Source organism: Microtus ochrogaster, linkage group LG4, assembly GCF_000317375.1.
Source record: "Microtus ochrogaster isolate Prairie Vole_2 linkage group LG4, MicOch1.0, whole genome shotgun sequence".
Classification (NCBI taxonomy): Eukaryota; Metazoa; Chordata; class Mammalia; order Rodentia; family Cricetidae; genus Microtus; species Microtus ochrogaster.
The window spans coordinates 25,280,987-25,308,613 of record NC_022030.1 but is presented as its reverse complement, the minus strand read 5'-3'; the positions used below and the strand labels follow the sequence as shown (position 1 = coordinate 25,308,613).

Below are 27,627 nucleotides of genomic sequence, written 5' to 3'. Positions count from 1 at the left end.
GACATGAATTACCAGCTTGGGAATGCACACACAGCGGTGCAAGTTTGGGAGCCTGTATTTCTGCTTTCCTATTAATTTCAGAAGTATCTTCTCACTAACATCACCTCTGCCATCACACACAGGAATTACAAGTTCTTTTCTACTTAATTCTCACCTTAATTTCTGCTAGCTTATTGTTCTTTACCATTCCAGGTATTTGTTATAAGTGTTTGGGTTAAGGCTTCACCCCAGCCTCTAACATCCCTACATTTAAATAGTCTAAAATGTTTGGGTGGAACTTTCCATCTCAGCCCCCTCCCCTGGGAGTTGCCTCAGTCTAGGCTCCACCTCTGAGAAAGCCTGCCAAAAGGTGACTCCCCTCCCCAGAGAAGGTCAAGACCACTCCCACAGGCTACTTAAACTGCCCCCCAGAAAACGAACACGTGGTCTTCTTGGTCTTCCTTTCCCTTCTCCATCCCTGGGGGGCCGGGAAGGCCACCCAGGAGCGCTGGCATCCATTAAACCTAGGCTTTTTCTAATATAGTTTGATTTGGTCTGATTAGGATTATTGCATCAGTGGAGAGGCTTGTTGGAATGTAAAAACTTTTCATCAAGTAATTCATTAAATTCAATATGGACTATTTCAACTTCATGTAAAATTCAAGGTAGACAGATTATATTGTTTGATATAGCCATCTATGCTGTATCAACATTAATGCCAAATAAACAGATTAAGAAAAAAATCCCCTAGAATGCCAGGGAGACTTGAATCACCCATTATCTGCACTAATCCATTAGCAATCACTTTGTTAACACGCAGTTTACTGAAGGCTGTTGACAGGTCTTTGTGACTTGTACCATAAATTAAGCTTATATTTGTCATCTCATTATTAACAAGCCCTCTCTAATTGTTACTAATAGTGCTGGTGTAATTTATGTTTTTAACATTTATTAGGTACTGATTGCCTCCTAGGTTCTCACACTAGTTCTCAAAATATTGTGCAATATACATATCACCATAATGATGGATGTTTAGAAAAACCTTAAAATTAAAAAGAAAGAGCCAGCAGTAATTAGGTGTAGAACACCTGACTTCAAAGAGCACTGCATGATACACCATGGATATTTCTGTGTCCAATTAATTTAACTGTAATAAAAGTATTTCAGAGCAAGTCTATAACAGGATGTATAAATTTAGTGCTATCATAATAATAAACTCCAATCAAAATGAATTATTTTTGGAGAAAAGCAAATAAAATGCTTTTAAAGTTTAGACAGAAGATAAGTACTTAGGAACAAAATTAGAAAATATTATGTATTAAAAAAATTGTACAACCCTTTTGGGGGAGAATAAAAACCAGTCACTTAAACATCAACAGCTGGGGAACATGTACACACGCCCATGGTGAATGGAAATTCTGGTTACTGGAGGCAAAGTTGCAGCTGTGGGAGCCAGGGGAACAATGAAGATTTCAGCCAATGAGAAAAGTACAAACTGAGTATGATTTAACCACAACATAGGAGGCACCAGCAACAAGGATTCCTCAGATTCTGTAAAAGAATGGTGAACACCTCTACACAAGATTTCAGAGATTTTTATTTTTTTAATTTTATGAGTATTCCTGTGATGGAGTCGGGTCCCCTGGAACTGGAGTTACAGACAGTTGTGAGCTGCCATGTGGGTGCTGGGAATTGGACCTGGGTCCTCTGGAAGAACAGCCAGTTCTCTTAACCACGGAGACATCTCTCCAGCCCCAGACATTTTAAAATATATTTTCAAGAAGATAAAGTGACAGTAAAAAGTAAAACAGTTAAAAAAAAAAAAAGGAAAGAGGGAAGAAGATGGAAATGGGAAGAAGTGTTTATAAGGAGGAGGGAGCTATAATCATAAGAAAAACGCCAAGAAAGAAACTTGGGGATTTCTACTGAGCTAGATAGTAAGGACCTTGATGCGACAATGGAGATCATGGGATATAAGTAAACTCTACTTCTGAAGTAACTCAAATACACTGGAAATTATTGGAAAGTCTTCAAGGTAGGTAAATAAAAACTAGAAGAGGGGTTATTTGATTGGTTGTACTTTTTTCACGCATTTTCAGCACCACCCGTTCATACTAGCACTGTTCATTATCACAGTATGCTCTGAGTGGTGTAAAAGAATCTTCTGAGCTATTTCTGTAGACATTTGCAGGACTGTGAATGAGAATATATTAAATAGTTCCTGTTGTCTAAATCTCTACAAAAGAAAGCAGTCTCTAGCCTGAAATACTGTTGAAGTATTTAGGAAAGCACATCCAAAACTCACCTTCTGTAGCCAAATTGAGACGCAAGGCTTATGAAAGAAATGATGGCACGGCAGCTCTGTCGCTATGTCGTCCTTGATGTACTCACTGCAGCAGATGGGACAGCACTGCTCCTGACCAATAGCTGAGAACACAAACAAGGCGCACCCATAAAGCACTGGTCCCCACGATGGTCACGGAAGGTGAAGAGGTAGTTTATCAATTACCTGGACAGCACCATCCTAGCATGGTAATGTGCAATTCCGTAAGCATTCCTTCTTTGAAAAGTTGACTGGGTAAATACTTGGTCTTAATCTATTATTTCAGTAAGTATTCTCTACTAGGTGAAAGTTTGTCAGCTTCTGGCTTATAAAAAATATAGTAACTACTTATCTCCTTGGTGCCCCAATAATTTATCAAAATATACAACATGGCATCCCAAACCTGAGAAGTGTGACTTTACCAGTGTGATCTTCTAGAACAAGAGTTTCTGGAAGTCCGTCAATGCTCTCCTTACTAGCTGGTGGATTAGCCACCTCAACATCTACTGCAAGAGACTCTAGATGTGCCAGCGCAGTCTGAAAAAGAGAAAGTATACTTCTTTGTTAGGAGATACCTTAAAATAGTAATAGGAACTATTTTTAAGTTGTCATATCAAATTATATTTAACATACTGCCATATTCTCTTCCTATTATTCTTTGACCTTTTAGTTACCTTCCAAAAGAACCACTGCCCTGATCATTAAGTCAAATTCCTGTTTCTCACCAGCATACATGCATGCACACACACACACACACACATACACACACAAGTCTGCAGAAAGTCCAACCTATCCCAAGGAAAGATCTTACTTCAGTAATCATCTTCTTGCTCATTATAACTGTAGTTTTCAGATGATGGTCACGCTTCCAATTTGAGTGTTGTTATGTGAGATCAATATTAGGAAAAGAAACACTCTTAGAAAAGCTCACTTCATGAGATGAAATATGGTGAAACTACTAAATGTTTAACGTGAAAACAGCCAATAGACATCTGAGTGGTTTCACCTACTTTTGGCACAGAATTAGAACATGCACACTGCTAGTAATCACATTACTACATTGCCTGGCCAACTTCATTTAGAGGTTAAGTATCTGTGTAAATGACTATTCTATGAAAGCTGGAGAAAACAAAGGGTCTCATAGCCATGTAATATGAACATCTTCTTCGAGATTCCAATTTAGATTAAATGATAGGCAGGCCTTGTCCCTGTCCCTTGCCAGTTTTCATTACATGTTCCTAATGTACCCAGTGCTGAGTGACTGAAACGTAGCTGACTGTTGATTTAAAATGAATTGTAAATATAGTCCTGAGAACTTACCAATGCTATACTAAATATTATGGTACATGATTTAATACATAATGCAATCTTATAACATCTAGTGGAGAAATATTAATCCCATTTTGTAGATGAGGCCCCTGAAGCTTAGAGGTTAAGGGTACAGTCCAAGATCAGATACCTATCAACCTAAGAGATCATGCTCTTGAAATCAGATTTTCCATTTCATTCAGTTATGTGTACATGGATGCACATGGTGCCTACGGGAGGGCAGGAGACAACCTGCAGGAGTGGGTTCTTTCCTCTGTGTTGGGTTCCGGGGGTTGAAGAGCTCATGTTCTTGGCCTATGTGGCCTATTATGTTCCTCTAATTCACAGCCCAGTGTATATAATGTGCTTTGTGAGTCTGAAAAGGTCTTGAAGGGGTCACAAGTATGGACGTTTTGGGAAAATCAACTTCAATTAACCTAAGCAGTCTTTCCTAAAACTACCCTGCATGAACATGCACCTATTAAGTATTATTGGAATTATATTATTATAAGGAATATTATCTCATATTCCTTGTATACTAGCCTTCCCCACACTTTATAAATTAGTAACTCAGAGGTATAATCTAAACAACTGGGATCAACATGGATTCCAACAGAAAAATAAACCTTTTTAGGAGGCTTACAAATCCTTTGCTTTAAATAAAAACAAAACAAGCCCCCCGGGAAGGTAGTGGATACAACTTTTGGAAAATGTCACCAAAGAACTAAGTGATGATGCTATGATTAAACTATATTCCTATTATCTGTTTCAACAAAGTCCTCAATCATACATTCATACAGATGAAAAATAAAATTTATTCATTCATGTTTCATTCTAGGAACAAACTTAAAAAATTATTAGACAGAGAAAAAGCCTCCCTCCATTTCATTAAGGAAGGTCATTTCTAGTAAAATTTTATGTTTAAGTAATAGCCAAAAGTTTTAATTTATCTGTGAGTAACTGTAATTATAAATGAGAAACTGTAACAGTTTAAACCATTTCCTGCATTATTTAATTACATTTTCATTGTGTGTATATATGTATGAATGTGTGCACAGGTATAAAGGCCAGAATACAACTCCCTGGAGTTGGTTCTCTTCCACATGACTTATGATGAGAACTTCGAATGCCTACATAAATCTGTGCAAGTATATGGATTTTCAGATTTAGGACTATGTAGATAGCTCTATTATCAGTTATAAAAAAAATAAGGATGTTTGCTATTTTATCATGTGCTCACTCAAACATGTGACACAGATAAGAGCTCAATGTATATTGCCAAGATCTGCCACAAAAGCTACTATCTAAAGAAAGATGGACCTGGTATTGGAAAAGAAATAGAAATGAAAGCAACTACTGACAAAGAGGTGGGATGCTTCGTATAAATAAAAGCAAGCAGAATTTTGTGGGTTTTTTTAAAATAATATTTGTTTTAAAGAATAGCAGTGTTGTCTTAAAAAAAATAAGTTTTCAGTTCTATGCTTTAAAACTATTTAAAAAATGCATTCTAGCCAGGCGTTGGTGGCGCACGCCTTTAATCCCAGCACTCGGGAGGCAGAGGCAGGCGGATCTCTGTGAGTTCGAGGCCAGCCTGGTCTACAAGAGCTAGTTCCAGGACAGGAACCAAAAGCTACGGAGAAACCCTGTCTCGAAAAATTTAAAAAAAAAAATGCATTCTAGACATGAAAAAGTTATTTCTGTAGTGTGACAGGAAAATGGAATTGTACCGATAATCTAGATGTGAAATAACCCAATAAAAATCTTAATCAGTAATGCAGAGTGCTAAAATGTGATGAGACTGTTTATGCTGTGGAGACAGGAGCGAGTTTAAGACATCTCATCAGAGACACAGGACACTTCAGAAAGTGGCAACACTACAATGGGTTCTCGTTAGCAGAGACAACAGTGGATGAGGCTACAAGTTCCTAGACAGACTATGCTCTTTCTTGCCTTGTCTCTAGCCACACTTCTGGTGACTTTGTAGGGCTTGCCCCTCATGACCAATCTTTTAAGCTCTTCTTTTAATCAAATGTCACATTGTCCATTAGAAGTAATGAATAAATTTTTACATTATTCTCAACATTTTAAGGATACCTCCATAGTCAAGGAAATAAAAACCTAAGACAATAAAATGAAAGATGTTTTAAGTATTGTGAAACCAAACCCTAAAATGAATCTGCTTCACTCTGCCGACTCAAAAGGTACACTGCAACTGCCATGTATTATGTCTAAGGCAAGCTATCAGATCACACGACTCTCAGCCTTGGGAGGAAGGGTTCAGCAACAGTCCTGGGTGTCAGCTATTTTCCTGATGTTGGTTGCTCTAGTACATACTATTTTTGCGATGGTGATTTTTGAGAACAACGCACTATTAGAGCATAACTGGCACCAACACTCTAATGGAAAATCACACAGACGCTCAAAGACGTGATGCAACGCAGAGTTAATGTCTGCACGTGTGGACCCATCTGTTTGCCTACTACCTAACTTATGAATCTGAAGGTAACTTTTTACTCAGAAAATCTCAAGATAAAGTACTGTCATAATGTTCCTGGAGGTCCCTTCTTACCCACTTATTTTCTACCTCTTTCTCATTCAACTATTCAGTACTCCTATAGTAGCTTGTAGTCATTTTATGACTAGTGATTTAAAGAACGATCTATTTCAATAAGGTTCACCAGTATTATGGAAGCTTCCAAGTCAAAATGTCTGGGCTTTTAATTTTGGGCAGATACATTTCCGAATGAGGTTGTGTTTAGTTCAAACAATCAGGAAGCAGGCAAGAAGAGGTGGCAGATGTGTCCACTGCTGGAAAGCATGCACACGTGCGGGTACGGGAAAGCAAGCCTGACTGTAGAAGGCAGTGCAGTCTGGAGGACAAAGGAAAGCTTTGTCCAGGGTCCTCAGATCTGCCTCTCTGTGCCTGTGTGTACACATGGGTAAAACATTCATACTTGCATACCTAGAGTTCAGGACCGGGAAAGACTGCATTTCCTAAGCTTAAGCAAAATAGTTCTTATTCTGTAGAAAAAACTGACAACTACTGCAATTTGCCTGCATAACAGCGAGTAACTTCATACATATACTAGTAACAACTCAGCAGGTATTAAATTGCTAAGAAAGCTATTCACATTCTCTTCAGTAAAGTTAAAAAAAATTAAACCTTTAAAATTATTTTATACTCTACCAATTCTCTATGTACTTATCAGTTATAAAAATACCTCCATAGCCTGGGCTAAGCGTTCTTCTAGTGCCATGTAGGTGAGGAACTGAGGGTCCACATAAGAAATAGCTTCAGCAACTCCAAGTCCATCCGCAAAGCCATCAAACAGGCTGAAAAAACAAGATCCATAACTATGATTTCAGAAACCTTACAGTGAGGATAATTATATATTACCATATTCATAGGCTGTAAAAGTTCTGTAAGAAGAAAAGTAAAACTGTGTGAGCTGAAGAAGAGAAAAAGAACAGAAAAGCTAAGGGTTAACTCTAAAGAGCTAAAATGACGTCATTTGCTCACCAGTCTGCTACCTCACTGCACATGCAGGAAATTCTTCCTGACTAAAAGCCTGCTGAATGGTAGTATTTTTACGCATATAATAATTTCCCTATATTTTTTCTTTGTTAGTTTTAGTTTCCAATCTGGGTGAAGGTAAAAATATGAGAAAGGAAATTACTGTATTTAAATTCTATGACCAGTTAGTCAAGACCTATTTTATCTCCCATTTTGAACTGGTTAATTACTTTTGGTTTGCCAAATTTTATTTTCTCAAGCTTTTCTTAATCGCTCTTCTTCCCCTTGGCTAAGAATCAGCCTCATTCACTTATTAATAGCTTGAAAATTATTTTTTCAAACTGTTTAATTTTTCCTGTTTTGTTTTTTTGAGACAGGGTTTCTTTGTGTAACCCTGGCAGTTCTGGTACTCCCTCTGCAGATCAGGTTGGCCTCAAACTGCCTCTCCCTCCAGAGTGCTGGGATTAAAAATGTGTACCACTACTTCCCAGCCAAACTGTTCATTTTTATGACTTCTATGAGCCCTGAAGATAAATACATTTGATTCTGGTGTTAAACTGCTTCCTTTATCTATAAATCAGATTCCCATTTTTCCCTGGCTCTAGAACTATTAATTATTTCAAAATCAGAAAATCCAGGCACGTAGAAGAAACAAAACTTCCATGCACCCTGCTCTACAATAGGTCAGATTAAACCTGAAATAGTACTTCTACTTAAAACTTTTACCTTTTCCATATTTGTCTACTGAAACAACACAAACACATCCACTTTCTGAAGAAAGCCCAATCCAATGACTGAAGTAAATTACTTCCCAATTATTCTTTTCTTCAATAGCATAAGCAAACCTAGGCACTCTGGACCCAATATATGGTTGTAATCAGGTCATTGAAGAATAATCAGTGTTAAAAACTCATGTTTGAGACAAGAATCACTAATGGATGCTAATGCTAGCAGATGGAAGTTTGATAGTTGGAGAATAATCAGGTTATTTACAGTCTCAAAATAGCCATTAAAAAGGAGGAAATGGTAATTTGACAGTCAGAATCTGAAAGGCTACATAATAACCAGATGACCAAAATTAATAGCACTAGTAACACAATTATATGCCATATGTCTCTTTTGATATGTACTATAAAGACAAATTGCATCATTTTCCGTTCTTGCTAAAAATACACAACTATGTATGATACGGGACAAATACAATGTGAGGGATAGTCCACAAATATTTCAAATATTTGTCAGACATGAAAAATAAAGATTAACTGAGGCTATGCCCAGACTTTAAAAAAAAATCAACTAAATATAATGATGGTCCTGGCCTAGATCAGATAAATATTTTCTGTAAAGTCATTGGTAAGATAACTACTGACATTAGAATAAATTCTAGGAATTAAATTATTAGCACTATATCAACACTAATTTTATGAACAATTCTGTAAAAGGTTTGGTTTTTTAGAAATTCATTCTAGAATTTTTATAGGTAAATAAATTATATCTGCAGACTTACTCATAAAAAGGCCAGAAGAATCCTAATCATAAATACAGGAAGAAAAGAGAAAATAGAATAAATATGTCTAAAATATTAACATTTAAAGAATCTTAGTGAAGGAAGGCTATATTGGAATACTCTATCATTTTGTACACTTTTCTCTAAGTCTCCAAATATTTCAGGTATTGACATATTCAAAACAAAAAAACCTTTTAAAATGTTCTCCTAAAATCAATGCTATAAAAGATGTGAAAGTCAAAAAAGGATGATGTGGGATTCCCCTCTGTATGCTGTGATTACCATTAATGAATAAAGAAACTGCTTTGAATCTATAGCAGGGCAGAACTTAGGTAAGCAGGAAAAACTAAACTGAATGTTGGGAGAAAGAAAGGCAGCGTCAGAGAGAAGTCATGTAGCCCATGAGAGAAAGATGGAACTTTAGCCTGCAAGCCACAACCACGTGGCAATACACAGATTAATAAAAATGGGTTAAATTACCATGTAAGAGTTAACCAATAAGAAGCTAGAGCTAATGGGCCAAGCAGTGATTTAATTAATACAGTTTCTGTATGATTATTTCCGGTCTAAGCTAGCCCGGTGGCTGGGAACCAACAAGCAGCCCCCCTCATTCAACAGATGGGTGAGAAAAGAGGAAAATAGTCCATAGAGACAGTGACATCTAAAATGAGACTGGAAGACACCTATCATATCTATCAGATGCTGTTCCCACCATAACTCGCTCAGTGAGTAGCAGAGTATGCAGTGACATGGCTACATACCTCCAGTCCACATCCAAGTCTTCACTCACACTGGAGTCATCCTCAAGGTTGTTGTTACCATCCAGCATGAAGGCTTCTGGCTGTGCAAACTCATTGGCAGGCTCATTTCCTTCATCACTGCTGCTTTCATTGACTTCATTGTACTGTAACCAGGGAATTTCTCCCTCTTCCAAGGATGTCTGTTCCCTAATACATACATTTGAAAGGAAGTAACAAAACGTTGCTTTCAAACATATCATTCTGTATTGTATAATCATTTTACTTAATACATGTAACTTGAGTTCTTATAGTTTTAAGTTCTTGTTACTTATGATTCTAAATAACAGTTTTCCTCGCCTGCAACAGCATTTCAAAAGAAAATAAAGAGGCTGGTGAGATGACACAGTGGATCAAAGTTCCATCACCATAACTAAAGATTTTGAGTTCAAGTCCCAAGACCTACATGGTAGAGACAACTAATATCACAAGTTGTCCTTTAACACACACACAAACCCCTTTTTAGAAGATTTTTTTTGTATATGTGTGTGAATTCACAGATTGTGCATGTCTTTACACATGACTCAGAAGCGATAAGAAGGGACTAAGTATCTCCCTCTGTAATATTCTGCCAATTCCCTCGAGGCAAAATCTCTCCTTGAATCCAGAACTTGCAAGCCCCACCTCAGAGCTGGGGTTATAGGATGAGCGAGCTGCCTGACTTGTTAACTAGGGTGCAGGTATCTGAATTCTGATCCTCAGACTGTTCAGCAAAAGATATAACTACTGACACATTTCTCCAGCCTCTAATTATACCTTATTTATCTTTAAGTTTATTTTGCGAATGTTAATGTAGTTAACTGTCCTAGTTCTCTCCTGGATAGTATTTGCCTAAAATATTATATTTCCTTTTATCTGTCCTTTAAATGTGTCTCTCTTTAGTTTTTAAAATTCTGATAAGCTCTGCAGTATAAAAGCAAAGATTAGTTAATAGATTAGTTAATGTATATATATATTTGCAACTAGTGATTGCAAGATTTCTATAGTCTATTTTTTTTTTACTTTTTTCTCCTTTTCTATCTTTTTCTTTTTGGTTTTGTTCTTTTTTTTTTTTTTTTTTTGGATGGATTTTAATGTTCTTTTTCATGCTTCAGTTCTTTTCCTCCTGCTACTGGGAAGAAAATTCACTGTTTTCTGCATACCAGGAACCACTTCACTTACATATTACCTATGGCTGCCCTTATGCTACAGCAGGACAGATAAGAACTACAACAGAGACTGACACACAAAATCAACAGTGTTTATTTGGCTTCTCACCAATTAAGTCTGAGAACTCCTAAATTAGAAATATTTCCTTCCATTCAAGTTATAGTCAGAGATGTTTACCACAGACCACTGATGTTTTAAAACTATCCAACCAAACTAGATAAAAATATATTAAAACTTCATTTGCAACTACCCCATTCTGTAAATCAATCACCCGAACTACCATGACAATGCTAAATGTAGTTTACCATGCTGATTTACCTTGAGGCAGACTGTTCTCCCAAGTCTCTTCACTGTACAGCAATGGGCAACATTAACTCAATTATTCCTAATTTAGCTGAAATGACCTTTTAAATCAGCAGTTCTCAACCTGCAGGTTGTGACTCCATCTCTAAAAATATTACATTATGACTCATAACAGTAGCAAAATTACAGTTATGAAGTAGCAGTGAAAATAATCTATGGTTAGGGACCATCACATCAAGAGGAACTGTATTAGAGGGTCACAGCATCAGGAGGGCTGAGAGCCACTGTTTTAAATGCTCAAATCTCCTTTATACAGAAACATGAAAATATGCATTGTATCTTCAGAAAAACCCTGAAATTGCCAGTATTTAAAGTTGCTCCCTACAAATACCAAAGTACCACTTGTTCAACACATGAGCTTATGATGTAATTATAACCATAAAAATGTACATCCAACATTTGAATGTGGCGAATGCCATTCTTGCATAACACACATTTAAAAAATTAATCTCACTGTAAGACATACCCCTCCTGAAGAGACAATTCTTGATTTTCTTCTTCAGGGCCACTACTATCACTCTGTAGCTCAGGTTCATTCTCATCTTTTCCTGGCAGAGTCTCCCAGCTCTCATCACTTGAGGACTGATCTTTTTCTGTGCCAGAAAATCGGTGAGGCAGAGAAGCAGACCATTCCCCATCACTGCACTCTGAACTGCAAACCAGAACAGAAACAAGCTACTATTACACACTAAGTTCCTTTCATTATGTGGACAGCTATCAGGCATTATGGGACATGTAGGACTACTGATGGCAAGGTTTACTCAGGTGCTCATTCATTTTAAAAACATAAAAATGAAAAAAAAAAAACAGAAGCAAATAGACCCAACAGATGTAACCCTTTCAAATGATCATGACATATATAAGAGTTCAGACATATTTCTACATAAAAATTTAAATGTAATTTGGGAGTCAAAAATGGTATCTGGAATGAATAAAACTCACCTGATTTAAATGAAACAATTTTTTTTATTACACACTGCCCCCCCATTTTTAAAAAAAAGTACTTATAGACTCTAGGCCTATATTATTAATACTCATAGTAACCCTTTAATAAGGAGAAACTTCTGAAACTGCATCCCTAGCCAGCAACGAGTACCTTACTAAGTTTTTATTAATACTAACCAGCTGCTGAGTATTTCCACTCACCTTTCAAATTATTTTTTTACTATAAAAATCCATCTGCCAGATGAGTCCCTTATCTTACCATGCTTTTAGTTTAGAAGCTACTTATTTTGAACTCTTTCCCAATTTTCTATGTTCAAATCCTTCATTTTCCATTCTCTTTGTATATGGCCTAATGCCCTTTTCTTCACTTCTACTACTATCAAAAATAATGAATGAATGAATGAATGAATGAATGAATACTGCAATATAATGACAGCAGCCGCAACAAAAAAAAAACCATCCAGGCGATTTCTACAAGCCTATAACTATAGCATCTACTAACTGAGTCTCCTAAATTTAATCTCACTTCCTCAACTCACAAATGCATTCTAAATATTATCATCATTTCAACTTACACATTAACTGGTCCATTCATAGCAGAATCCCAGAAAGTGCTCAAAGCTTTTCTTCTCCCCCTAAAGCAGTATTTCACAAGTTTAACTGGAACACCTACCACTTTCACAATTTCCCCCACCCAGTATTTGCACTGTTTCCTAAAGCACAGAAGATGACCACACAGTTCTCATGCTGGCTTTCCTGGATTTAAACCCAGCTCTTACAGGCGGTGAAAGCTGCTGCATGCCTTTGATTTCTCTGTAACACAGCAACAGTATCTAACAGCTGCTGAGCTCATGTGAGAGACAAGGAAGTAAATATATATCAGTCACTACACTAGTGTCTACAAAGCAGAAAGACACCAATAATCGTCAGCAAAACCACTTCTGTAACATATTTCCAATCAAATACATTTAGTTTATAGAGTAAGCTGTATCTGTTAAATCCCAGGTGTAATGTGCCACCTAGTTTTAAAACTCATTCAAACAAGTACTGATTAAACTTACAAACCTTAATCTGTGTGCCACTTGATGTGTTTACTTTGGAAATGCTAGTTTACAGAAATAGCATTAAAACTTCTTTGAATAACACTTGTAATTTACAACACAATCCCACTTCCTTCTTATAACTAGCTCTTCTTCCCTTACACAAGGTGTTTTACTACATTGCGTTCTCTCTTCATCAAAATGTGTTCACAGCCAGTTGGTGCCTATTACCATTCAAGACTAGACCAGACTTCATTTCTTTCAAGATGCTTCTAGATAAAATTTATCCCCCTTTAAGAGGGACAATTATTCATGGACTGGGTACCTGGCTTATTCAGTCCAAATCACTGTGCTGCAGCTATTTCTTTAACACTGCATTTATTTTTCTTAAGCATTCACAATGGATTGATGTTTAACAGAGTGGAACAACCTACAGCTTAGTTCCACAAAGCTCTGGTTGGCTGTAGATGACCTTCTAGCCAATGAACTAGGTTGTAACTGATGGACACTGATGAAATAAGATGTTCTCAGTAAGTTCTTTCCTATTCTTTCCAGACATCTTCCAAATTTTGTCTAATTGCGTTGCTGGAGTAATTTCTTCATCCTGCTCTACTTCTGGGAGATTGCCCAATTCATGAATGTCTATTTTACTAAAACAGACATTACAAAATTTAACTGATCTAAAGTATTTTCCTAGTTATATAAATATAAAATAACTAATAACTAAGTTTACTAGTAACTTACCAGCAGTTAAATGTTTACAAGCTCTTAGTAGGTACTAAAGACTATTCAATCATAGAGCTTCAAATATAAATTCTATTAGTATGATATGATTTGAAAAAGGCCAGCAGTAGGACTTTGTAAGGATGTTCCAAAAAGTATATACAAATTTGTGATGAATGACAGAAATACATGAACCATTTTAGTACTATTTCTTTATAAGGATATTCCAAAAGTATACACAAATTTGTGATGAATGACAGAAATACACAAACCATTTTAGTATTATTTAATGTGAATATTATTATGTCAATATAGTATTTATTACTAATTTGTAACTTCAAAAGCCTAAACTGGCTCAGAAAGTCAGAGGACACTGCAACTTTCTACTACTAAAAATTTCAGCCCTCCATAGCCAATTTCTTTACTGAACACACAAACAGTACTGATGATATTCAATTTCTATGAACAAGCTTTGAAATCAAACAAATTTGGATTAGAATCCAGAGTAATTTCTCTGCGTTAATTACCTTCTCTATAAAGTGGCAGTATTAATATTCAGGTTTCAAGCCTACAGTGGTATTTAGAGTAAGACCTGGAAACAATATGTAGTACAAATTTGGAAAGTGGTGAATGGTTTTAAAAGGCAATCATTAGTTTCTTTTAAAACATGGTATATCCAAAAAAATAAAAAATAAAAACATGGTATATCCTTTTAGATATTTCAGTGGGTTGCTTACTGGCTCACCACTATTTCTCTCTTTTCTATGTCAAAGAAAAGTTACTCTACACATCTCATTTGTCTGGGTAACATCAGCTTCCTGGGAAACCCTACTTTTCTTTTTTTACACTACATAGCAGCAAACTATACCCCAGACCATCACCCAAACTAGGTCATCTGTTTCTTCATGACACAGAAAATAAGGTAATTTTTTTCCAATTTTATATAGAAACAATTCCAATCTAAGTAGTTCTATATATTTTAAATTAAGATCCTTTTCTGCTTTTTTGTTCACAAAATCAAAAATATCCACCCTATAGTGATCTGTTTAAAACTGCATTCAGAGCTGAGGTCCAGACAAAAGATACCATCATATGGACATGGTTCTACCCTGAATACCATGTGTGTGTGTGTATGTGTGTGTGTGTGTGTGTGTGTGTGCATGCAGGCGTGCACGCACACAGGCACTTGCCTAAAAAAACAAAAAGCACTTCGTTGGAGAGTCAGAGAATAAGATGTTGCTTTTGGATGGTACTTGATCTTAACTTTCACCTGAGATCTACATATAAAGTATTTTATTTGATTGAACTATTAAATATTTATAATAATAAAAAAAAGAAATAGAAGAGGCCATAGAACAGAAGGTGAGGTCAGAGGTAGAAGTGGATCTGGGAGAAGCTGGGAGTCATTATGATCAAAATTCACTGTATGACAGTCTCAATTATTAAAAAATATATCCTGAAAAAATTATTTATCAACTGAATGTGTAAAGAAGGTACGTTTTTGATTTTGAATATAACTCTAAATGCTACCTACAGACAATGAAGATCAAAGAGGTATCTAATTTTTTACTTTGTTCCTAATTATTATTTATTTATATGTTTATTTATTTGGCTTTTCAATTTTCCAAAACAAGGTTTCTCTTGCAACAGCAGCCCTGGCTTTCCTAGATTCAGAGATCCATCTGTCTCTGCCTCCCAAGTGCTGGGATTACAAGACAGGAATGTCTTTAAAATGTTTAAGCATGTGATTTAAAGACTTTGCTTTGGATTCTTGTGGATGTTTTATGTTTTTTCTTGGCTGTGGTACCTGCATTTCAGAGAAGCTCTTTCTGTTGTTACCTTGACAACGTATACAGATCAGGAAAGACAATCTCAGCCTTACAGCAAGGAGCTTGTGTATTCTGTCCTTTTCTCTGTAAGGCTGGGTGATCACCATGGGAATGGAGAGAATTAGTATCTATTCTGTAACAGAGTCTGGGGCCTTTTAATACATCAAACTAAACTAAAAAAGCTAATCTGCATTTTATTTTCCCAACAATATCAACAAAAACTTTTTTGTTTTTGGTTTATATTTGTGTGGTTATAGGAATTAAACCTAGGGCCTTACACATACAAGCAAGCCTCTCCAACTCTGCTGTACCTAAGACCCATTTCTATTTTGTATGTTGAGGTAGGGTCCTGCTAAGTAGCCAGTTTGGCCTTGAACTCACTACTCAGTATCCCATGCAGGCCTGCATCTTTTTCAATCCTCCTGCTTTAGCTTCCTCTGCAGCTGGACTCCAGGCCTGACTCAAAATTATTTGTCTCAAAAAGTTTTCCTCTATGTTAAGGTGTTCATGTTTTGCTTTAACCTTTTAAGTAAGATTAAGTCCTAGTGACAGGAAGATCTCTCAAAGAAGTCTCAAGTGCTATGGGGTACTACTCTGGTAAAAAAAAAAAACAATGACACCTTGAAATTTGCATACAAATGAATAGAACTAGAAAAAAAACATCCAGAGGGTGGTAACCCAGACCCAGAAAGATGAACATGGTATACACTCACTCATAAGTGGATACTAGCTGTAAAGGAAAGGATACCCAGCCTATAATCCATGACCCTAACTAGAGAAGCTAAGTAACAATGTGAACCCTAAGAAAAACATACATAGATCTACCTGGAAAGGGGAAATAGACAAGATCGCCTGACAAAATTGGGAGCATGGCGGGTGTGTGTGAAGGGAAGGGGAAGGGGAAGAGGAGGGGGAGAAGGGGAGGAGGGGCTGGTTCAGGAGAACTTGAGGGAATGGGATAGTCGAGATGGAGAAAGGACAAAGATGCAAGCAAGGAAGGAGATATTTTGATTGAGGGAGCCATTATGGGGCTAGCAAGAAACATGGCACTAGAGAAATTCCCAGGAATCCATAAGGATAGCCCCAGCTAAGACCCTAAGCAATAAAGGAGAGGGTACCTGTAGTCAGAAAGATGAATATCTTAAATGTCACCATGGAACCTTCATCCAGCAAATGATGGAAACAAGAGGCAGAGACTCACAATAGAGCACTGGGCTAAGCTCTCATGGTCCAGTTGAAGAGTGGAAGGAATGAGAATATAAGCAAATAGGTCAAGACCATGATGGGGATGTGCACTGAAACAGTTTACCTGAGCTAATTGGAGTTCATCAACTCCAGTCAGACAGAGACGGAACCAGCATAGGACCATACTAGACCCTCTAAATGTGGGTAACAGTTGTATGGCTGGGGCAAACTGCTGGGCCACTAGCAGTGGCACCAGAATTTATCCCTACTGTTTGTACTGGCTTTTTAGGAACCTATTCTCTTTGGATGAATACCTTGCTTAGTCTAGATATGGTAGGGAGGGCCTTGGTACTTTCCCAAAGCAATGTGCCTTACCCTCTCTGAGGAGTGGATGGGGGGGAGGGGAAAGGTGAAAAGGATGGGAGGAAGGGAGGGAGTGGGAACTAGGATTGATATGTAAAATGAAAAAGATAGTTTGTTTTCTTTAAAAAAAATCTTAGAGAGAGAGAGAGAGAGAAATGCAGTCAGCATGTCTCTTCAAAAACAGTTAGGCCCAATGTTAAAATGTGCTAGTATTACTAAAAATTAGTTCTCTCTCCTGCGCCCTCCCTCCTTCCCTCCCTCCCTCCCTACCTACCTCCCTCCTCCCTAATTTAACTTTTGTCCTCAATTATTACAGGTCTCAGGGTATATTTCAAAGTGTTAACCTTTGGTCTGATTCCAGGTTTGTGAAACAGCGCAGAATAATGCTACTGGCAGAAAAGTTTATCCTACAGACTGCAGTGTTCTGATATAATTAAGAGACCACTTAAGACTTTTTCAGGGAAGACAGTAACCACACATTAAACAAATCCTTTTAGATTTATTTATTTTATGTGTATTTAGCTTTAACCTGATATCTATCTATACACAAGCACACCTGCTGCCTACACAGGTCAGAAGAGGAGGTCAGATCCCTTAGAACTGGAAGTTATAGATGGTTGTGAGTCACTGTGTGTTTGTTAGAACTGAGCCTGGGTTCTCTGCAAGAGTAACAATGTTCGTACCTGGTGAGCTACCTATTATTTTAAAGTAGTCAGCTTAAAATATCTAATAGTGTCCAAATGAATTTTAGTTGTATTCTTGATAAATGTTCTGTGTTATCTTTATAATACAAACACAACAAAAATATCTTTAAGTATATCATTGATAAGTTTTACAAAAGAGTTACTCTAAAAAATTTTTTCACAGACTCAAAGTTTTGTATCCTTTCCTTTCCTTCCTTAGAAAAGTGGTCACCATTTCCCCTTTTCTCTTCTTAGAGCTTTACCGACAGTAAACACATAAATGAGAGAGGGTCAGATTAAACTAGAATCTATTGCTACTTCATTTTGGCATAGGCTGGTACCAGATTATCAGGCATCCTGGTAACAAATACTTTAACAGAGTCATATAAAAAGAGCAAGAAATAGAACTGAATTAATTTAATCCTTTAATATATTTTAAATCTTACAAAAACACAATTGGAGTCTAACGTAGAAATATTATCCATCAGAATTAATTCTGTATTTTTTTTAAAGACAGGATCTTATGCAGGCCAGGCTGGCCTCAACTTACTACATAGCCAAAGAAAATCAAGAAGTTCTGATTTCCTACCTCTACTTCCCAAGTGCTGGGATTACAGGACTTGCCTTCATGCCCAATTTCTGTGTGTCTTAAATAAAAAACTTAACCTATTCTAGCATTTCAGGGTGTTTTAACTCCATCATCCGGCACACCTGACAAGTTCTACCAGTCAATACACTACAACAGAGTTGAAAGGAAAAGTTTTATTAATACTAAATGTTTTTCCTACTGTTCATTGTATTTACAAAAATCTATCATTGTTCATGATACATCACTTCTAAATATACTAAGAAAACATATTATAACCATTTAAAATTCCCCTAGACAAATACACTTTCTACCACTGGGGGAAAACAACAACAACAACCAACTTTTTAAAAAACAGAACCTATGAAAACAACTATATTTTGTTTGAGGGTTGATTATAAAAAATATTTTAACAGTTTCACTTGAAAAGCAAGTAAAACTTAATGGTTTTGTTTTGATTAGTGGTTCCACAGTGGTAAAGACACAGACAAGTTAAATAATTTTCTTCAATTAATGTGTAACTATGACAAAACACAAGCAACCTTACACTGTCAAGTTTATTTCTCTTTAATAATAATCTAAAAGTAGATAATCAAATAAAAAAATCTTAGGGCTGAATGTTTTAGAATTTAAATCTTTTCTCGCAAACGCATAAGCAATGGCTAGCATCACCCAAAAGAATTCAGGCCAACAAATAGTTACCAAACATATAAATACTTCTAGCACAAAATATGATTGCTTGAAAGTGTCTCATTTTAGGTTCAATCCAGAGTATCTATCAAAGCAGTTAATTTCAGATCAAGCTTTATGGTCAATTCATGATTTTGAAACTTTGTGGGTTTTGAATAAAAGGCCTTGGATTCTAATTGATACATATAAACTGAGAAATAACTTTACTCTCAACTTAAACAACAGGTCTTACAAATCAATATGAACCTTGATTATCTTCTACTCTCCTAACGAATCTGTTTATCTAGAGCTTAGTCAGAGTAGTGTGGATTTAGTTATTACAGTTCTGTATGCTGTATGTCTTCCAGCAATCCTGACTCTTAGAAACCAGGAACTTATGCCACTTATTTTTGTAGCATATGTCAATCTATTTAATAGTTATTTATAACAATGTCATCTGATCATTTAATGTTTCTGCTATTAACAATATAGGCATCGTCCTAATTAAACTTACATTCTATATAAAATCACTGTCAAACACAGCACAGTAGAAAGTATTTGGGGATGGCTGAATAGAGGTCTATTATCTATGGATCAGTCCTGAGAGACGTTGACACTGAGTTTGTATGCCTTCCACTTTCTTGATCTATTTTGACACTTATTTTTCTGTGATATGACAGATTCTAAACCTAAGTTGTTTTCCCCATTATTCCTTTTCTCTAAGTTTTCTTGTCTCCTTCCATATCTGATCTCTTTTTTGTTAACAATTATGTGCTGAATCCTGAGAGTAAAATAAAAACAGACTTTTCTCTTGATTTAAAAAAATGAAACAAAGCAAGAAAAAATAAGTCCAAGTTAGTAAATTCTCTTCAAACTACTTTCAAGTTAAAATACTATTTTTAATAGTTCATAAAGTATGTGCATAACTGAGTACTGTTGGGGTTAAAACTAGATTTAAAAGAATTATAAAGCCGGGTGGTGGTGGTGCCTGTCCTTAATCCCATCCCTCAGGAGGCAGAGGCCAAGGCCAGCCTGTCTACAGGGCGAGTCCCAGGACAGGCTCCAAAGCTACAGAGAAACCCTGTCTCGAAAAACAAAAATAAAGATTTATAAAAATCTGGACTCTGGAAATAAAAGGAGAGCAGCTGTTCAAAAAACTTCTCCCGCCCCCACCATTTGCTGTTTCATGGTTTGGGGAACGGGGAAGAAATCTATGTTTGAAAAGCAATTAGAAAGTCTTGACAATAACAGTACAATCATAGAGAATATAGCCTCTTGGAGTTCAAGGCATCAAATTTGAGCTCTAATACTTACATACGTTATGACATACCAATTAGTTAATTCTCTAGACCTGTTTCCTCATCTGTGAGCAGAGGAAAAATAGTACCTACCACATACAACTGCCAATGAGAATTTTTGCTTGAAATATGGTGTCCCTATGTAGGCCAGACTAGCCTTGAATTTATGATACTTGAACTTCATCTTATGAATGATAGGATTACAGGTCTATACTAACATACACAGAAACTAATTTTTAAAGAAATAAATAAGCTTAAGTGATAAAAAGAGGGAACAAGGACCCAATAAAGAAATGGGTGACATTATTAACAAAAGTAATGCAATATTGCCAATCAATAGTGACCTTAATCACTCTTTAAACAGACTGTCTTAACACAGATTTAAAAAAATACAATAAATTTATACTTTGCATTTCAATCATTAACATACAATTAAAATAATCAGCACCTAAACTCTTTGTAATAATCATTATGCATCTAAAAGTCTAATTCCATAAATAATTAAAATGCCTCAAATAAAGCAAAATATTCTGCAGTTTGCATGTATGGTTCATACTCAGAATATATGATCACCAAGATGTGTACTTACTATCACATAAGACAGCCTATTATTAAACACCTTACTACTAATAGAGCACTTTGTTAACAGACATGCAGGACAACAGAATAGAACAGGGAGCCCAGAAACAAACCCATCAGCTATGGGCACCTGATTCTGACAAAGAAGCCAAAAGCACCCACTGGAGAAAAGGCAGCCTCTTAAACAGAGCTGGAGAAACTGAGTGTCCACCTGGAGAACAGACGCAAATCACTTTTGGGTATCAACAGGCAAGGACTTTCTGATAAGTAGAACTGCATGACAATGTAAAGCTTCCGCACAACAAAGCACTTAACAGAGTAAAGAGCCTATAAAATGAGGAAAATCTTTACCAGCTAACATCCAATAGGGGATTAATGCAGAAAAGCAAGCACACAGAAACAATAATTCTAGTATAAACAATAGCCAAATGAACTGAATAGACAGATCTCAAAAGTACAAATGACCAAAAAATATTTAAAAAGGTTTAGCATCCTTAGCTACCAGGGACACACGAAACTTCACTGAGAGTCAGTTTCATCCTAGTCAGAGATGGCTGTAAGCAAGGAAACAAACAACTGATGGCAGGGAGCTTGCACAAAGGGAAGAATCCACGTCCACTGGTGATGGAAATGGGAATCTGTACGGCCACTGTGGAAATCTGTATGAAGATTTCTCAACAGAGTGAAAACAGAACTATAATAATGACCAAACCTTGGGTATAAATATACAAAGGAATCTAAGTCAGCATATCATGGTGAACCTGAACATTTGCTTATTTCAGCACTATTTTATTTAAACTTTAATATTGCATTTATTTATAGCAACTAGTGTGGCTACTAGGATTAAAATGTATGTGTTATCACTGCGCAGCTGTAAGGCTGATTAATGTGGCTGTTTTACTTTCCCAATCTGCAGGCAAGCTTTATTTATGCCACTACACATGTGTAGGTATGTAGATGGAAGTGTGCCACAGTGCATGTGTGGAGGTCAGAGACCAACTACTGGGAACCAAGTCTCTCCTTCTACCTTGTGAAACACAGGAACTGAACTCAGGTCACCAGGCTCAGCTTGGCAGTTAGCACCTTTGCTCACTGAGCTATCTCACTGGCTCTATCAACATTATTCACAATAGCCAAATTGAGAAATCAGACCAGATTTCATTAACATACAAACAGATAAAGAAAATATGATATACATATACAACATAGTTTTGCTCTTTCACAAAGACAAATGGATTGCATTTTAGAGAACTGGATGGAACTGGGGACTATCATGTAAAGAAAGCAAAGCAAATCAGACCCAGAAGAAAACCACTGCATGCCTTCTCTTGTGCAGAATCTAGACGTGAAAGTGGAAAGGGAAAGAGAAAGAGAAAGGTGGAAAGGCAGGCTACTACATGACAACCATGTAAAGTTCAAGATGAACATGTGTGAGAATGTTATACTTTGTATAATGAATATAAAATCTTTTTAAAAAGAAAAGAATATCTGGCATAATACATACATCAACTAAATACTGCATGAAGCTTACCTATCTTCATCTTTGTTGTAGAGTTGGTAATAATCTCCGCAGCCATTCCAAAAGGAATTATCCCGAATTTCTTGCCTTCCTGAAGCTGTGGCTCCATTTTCTGCTGTTGCACGATTATGTTCTCTTTCCCTCTGTGCAACTCTTGAGTAAGGTGGAGTCAAGAACACACACTCATGGTCTCCATCATAGTCTTCACACTTTATTATAGGGTTATCTGAACTACATTCCTCAACTTCTAAAGCCTCTCTCCATCTCTGAACACTTCTTTGTTTAGCCTCATGCCTATTAAAACCCATTTCTTGGTCTACCTGGCTCGAACTTATCACTTTTCTAACTTTGGGCCGTACTACCTGCTCAGGAGAGCTTCCGTGGTGGTTGGCTCTGTCATTAGTATTGTGTTCACTACAAATATGCCCTGGACCACAGTCTGCATCTTCAGCTGAATTTTCTCTCTGTCTTTCCCGATCAGCATTATCTTGTTGCCTCTTTCTAACAACGTCTTCAGAAGACCTCTTGAATTCCTGCCCATTATCACCAGCAGAATTTTTCTCTAAAGGTGTTGAATCTAGCTCTTCAAACTCATCACTTATTTCACATTTGAGAGAGGGAACAGATATGGAAAAATCAGCGTACACCTCTGGCTCTCCATTTTCTAGCTCAAATACTGTATTGCCTAATACTTCCTGACATCTACCACCTTCCACAGCTTCTGCAGAAAGCTGAAGGGAGTCATTATTCTCATCACATCTGCTGCCTGGATCATTAGAGTCAGCATAAACCAACACAATTCCATTTTGGAGACTTGAGACATTATAAATAGTTGGACTATACTTGGTCTCAGCGCCACTACGGAGATTCCTTTTACTTTCTAAGGTCTCCCTGACTTCCTCACTAGGGCATACTGGGGTAATGGATGGACTGCTCTCAGTGGTTTGATTCAGTGCTGGACCACAAGTGGAAATTTCTGTTTCAGTTTTTTCAAAAATAGATTCATTGGGTAAAGAAGGATGGACTTGATCCAATGAATTGGAACCTTCATAAAAAGAAAGAGAAGAAAGCATTTTGGAGGGATTTAGATAAGATTTTATATAATATCAATTCCATGGAAATCATGATCTATTTGGCAATATGCTGATGTTTCTGTATTCTCCAACTTTACTATAGTCAGAATGGTTACACTGCAAACTCAGTTCCACCCCTGGACAGCCTCTCATTACCCTATCCTTGGATTTTTTACAGATTTTTTTTAAACCCTGTCTCAGTATCAAAAATCTTTTCTATGCCAAAAAAAAAAGCAAATAGTAAGATACACAATGCGAAATAAAAGCAGTCAGAATAATCTGTTCTCTAATTACTCTACAAATCTACCTTTTAGTTACAAAACTTCTAAAATTCTCAAAAAAAACCTTTATGACAAATATAATTTTATCCCTAGGTAATAGATCTACGAGAAATAAGATTTTAACTGTATTTTGATGTTAATTAAAAAATTAAATCTAACTTCCTAGACATGAATCAGATTTCTATGTCCAAAATGTATTGTTAATACATTTATAATTTAGGTATTAGAGATACAACTTAAAAATAAGTGAATATACTGATTCAATTTGCCATACTTTGTCAAAATTCTGACACTTGAAATCAAATCTATAATTATTTTCAACTTTATCTTTTATTATTAGTTTCACAAAGATACTGAGATTTGTTATAACCTAATGCATAAATCATAAAATAAATTAAATTTAATTTATAACAGAAAAGACTCTATTGGAATAACTTCATCATTCATCAGATTCTGATCTACAAATAATAGACAAAATATTCTACAATTATACAGTTTGCTTAGAACCATAAAAATGAAACTAGAAGATTTTATATATTTATATATAACTATGTAACTACAGTATAGGAAATCTGTACATACTATTTCAAACCACTGAATAATTAAGAAGGCTTAACTGAATAACTATTACCAGAAATTTTGGTGTTTATATTTTACAAAATAATGGAAAAAAATAAGTAAGCTAAGCTATATTATTCAGAAGAAGTTACAAGTTACATAAATATAGTACGCAGGGACAAACACTGTCAGTTCACATTCAATTCTTGGCATTGAATTGAACTAAGGTACTGAGAACAAAATCCTAAACTCCCCTAGGTCAGCAAAGTTTGTGAATGGAAAAGTAATATCCGGTCACTTCTGCTATAAAGATAAACAGAAGAGATTTAAAAATAAGACAAAGACTTGGGAGAGGAATTAGCTGATGGATGTGGTTGTGTGATCACTGCCATAACAATTAGTCATACTTTAGTGACTGGTCATATTGAATTTTCTATATTTAATGTATATGGTACTGCTATTAAATTCAATAAAAATTTCCAAATAGAAAGAAAATGTACCATATTTATTATCAAAAACATAAATTTTAAAATAATAGCCCTTAATTGACTATATGTTACATACCTGAGGAATTTTCCTTTGGAACATCATCAAGTTCCAATACTTCATAGTCATCACCAGCCCGACCTAAGCTTCTTTCATGCCTGGTCATACACGGCTTAAAACTGACATATGCATGTCTTCTTCCATATCTCCTGCCTGTAATGGTCTGATATCCTCCTGCTGGTTTAGGCCAAGCTGCCTTGTTGGATTCTTGATCCATTACTGAAAATACAAATTAAAGTAAGGAAGGTCAGTAATAACCTTTACAATGGCAACAAGTTTGGGGAAAAAGTGCTTCAACAAACATGCTACTATTTACTAAACTATACACCACTGAACAGGTGTCCTGCTTAAGTGGTGCAGGGATGACAAGAAACAACTAAATAGTTATGCACTGAAGCCAAGGGTCAGATAAAATTCTCTGGAAGGAAATGGTCACAGAAGAAATCAAACACATGCTATTCCATCTCCAAAATTACAAATGGATGGTATAAATCAAGCTAAGAAAAGCCCCAGCATGTAAACTTGAATATTAATTCACTTTTTATTAAACAGTACAGTATTACGCAAAAATATATTAAACTTGCTTAGGCAACTATTTATTATATATTCTATGTAAGAATAGAGTATTTCCTCACAGTGCATAGTACAATCAATATATGAAGGTTTTCTATTTTTGTTATGTATAAAGTAAAACAAGTATAAAACAAGTATAAAGTAAAAAATTATAAATGACAACCTTGTATTTATTAAATGCCATAAAATGTTATATCATCTTTTAATCCATTCAAATACATTTAGATTGTAGCCACTATCTATTTTAAAACTTAAAATAAATGTTAAGAAGTCAGGCATGGGGACGTGTATCTAAAACCCCAGCGCTAAGGCAAGGATGGTAAACTGAAGGACAGCCTAAGTTACACAGTGACACTTATTACAAAAAAAAAAAAAAAAAAAAATATTTAATCACTTGTCTCAAAAATATAAGAATCAACATCTTTAACTACTACTCCAAAAGAACAGCCTCCAAAATGGAACATATGCTAGAAACGAGGGGGTGTTTTATATTAAGTTAGAAATTAATCATTATAAATATTAAATAACTATAGATGGTGTAAAATCAGTCTTTTCATAAAATCACCTAACAGAGGATATAACACATCACATATATTTTTTTTTTTTTTGAAACAAGTTCTCCCTCTATAGCCCCAACTAGCCTTAAACTCACGGAGATCCACCTGCCTCTGCTGGAATTAAAAGTGTGAGCCACTATGCCCGGCTCCACATATTCCATTTAAAGTACCCAGGGAACAGAAAAAGAAGTCCTCAATGTAGAAGAATAAACACCTATCTTCCTTACCTGATGGTTCTTTTTCAGTGTACTGTGACATATATGGCAGCGTCTATGCTCACAGCTCAGTAGAATTATGGATGTAATTTGGATTTTACTTATACAGCAAATAAGCTGCAAATGATTCCTACAAAGAAACAATGCATTGAACAAAATATTAGTAATAAAAGAATAAAACAAAAAAAATGACAAAACTGATGCCCGTGAAGATTGTTGGCCTTTCATCCCCTAGAGAAATAGAACTTGATCTGACAAAAACACAATCATACATAGAACTTGTACGTAAATAATCAAATATATTGTTGAAGAACTGATTGGAAAGTGCAACACTGCTAGTTAGTGTTCGTGTAACTAGACATAAACCTATACATATGAGAAAAAGGAGCCTCAACTGAGGAACTGTCTACAACAGATTGGCCAATGAGCACATCTAGGAGAATTTCCTTGACTGATGTTTGATGTTGGAGAGCACAGCCCACTATAGGCAGTGCCACCTTTGGGCAGGTGGTCCTGGATTGCAAATTGAGCAAGCTGTGGAAAGCCAGTAAGCAGCTTTCTTCTATTGTCTCAGATTCAGTTCCTACCTGGAGTTCCTGCCTTGTTATTTTCCCTCAAAAAGGGACTATAACCTGTAAACCAAATAAACCCTTTCCTCCTCCACACTGCTTCTGGTCACTGTTTTATCACAGTCACAGTGATAAAATAAAATAGTGGAGCTTACTATCCCATGCTGGCTTAAGCTTTTCCATAAATTCACTTAGCTATCATTAAGTTTAAAAATATTAAAAATATTTAATAGGAAATTTAAAATTTCAAGTATACAGGTAATAATGTTCTTATCAATTACGATCAGATAATTTAACCCACAATCTACTCTAAACCAGTAAAGACTAACATATCAGTTAACAACAAAAAAAAACTTCTTGTTTGAAATTAATACATTAACTATTATAGAAGTTGAAGGCTTTTTAAATTTAGCAGAAGCTGAATTTTTCTTAACACTTTAATATTTGAGTACACAAACCACCAGTAATTTTCTACCACTAACACAAACTTATTAAAAAAAAACACTCTGCAAATGGGTTGTTATGCCTGATTATTGTTACTTAAACACAAGCATACATCAGAGAGCACATATCTATATTCATTTATAAAATCAACAAATTTGAGAAACATGTCATCTTCTAATACAGCTGGATGAAAACTCCAAGGAACTAAAACAATAGTCGTGTGACCTCAGTTTTTTCAAAAACAAGGAACTCTTCTTTGATTATGCTTTCATGCCCCTCCCAGGCATGTTACTTCAAATTATTCATTACAACTGGCTTTTGTTTATAGCCCTCTACATAAAAATATGTTTTTGCTAATTGCAGCTTCCCTCCATGTGCAGCTTGATGGAGGAAGGTCATTGGTTAATTAAATAAAGAAGCTGCTTGCCCTGATAGGTTAAAACATAGGTGGG

General features: G+C 35.9%; 1 protein-coding gene across 1 annotated transcript in view; it reads right to left on the bottom strand.

Moving 5' to 3' along the window:
* Nucleotides 1-27,627, bottom strand: part of Pja2 (praja ring finger ubiquitin ligase 2) — a 51,108-nt gene that overhangs the window by 3,770 nt on the left and 19,711 nt on the right. The window contains exons 2-9 of the mRNA XM_005361334.3: nucleotides 26,175-26,292; nucleotides 24,836-25,036; nucleotides 22,372-23,404; nucleotides 11,407-11,592; nucleotides 9,393-9,578; nucleotides 6,832-6,943; nucleotides 2,725-2,839; nucleotides 2,285-2,406 (exon numbers count right to left, since the gene is read on the bottom strand). Of these exons, the coding sequence (XP_005361391.1) occupies nucleotides 2,285-2,406; nucleotides 2,725-2,839; nucleotides 6,832-6,943; nucleotides 9,393-9,578; nucleotides 11,407-11,592; nucleotides 22,372-23,404; nucleotides 24,836-25,036; nucleotides 26,175-26,205 (1,986 nt within the window). The 5' untranslated portion in view covers nucleotides 26,206-26,292. The remainder of the gene's footprint in view (nucleotides 1-2,284; nucleotides 2,407-2,724; nucleotides 2,840-6,831; nucleotides 6,944-9,392; nucleotides 9,579-11,406; nucleotides 11,593-22,371; nucleotides 23,405-24,835; nucleotides 25,037-26,174; nucleotides 26,293-27,627) is intronic.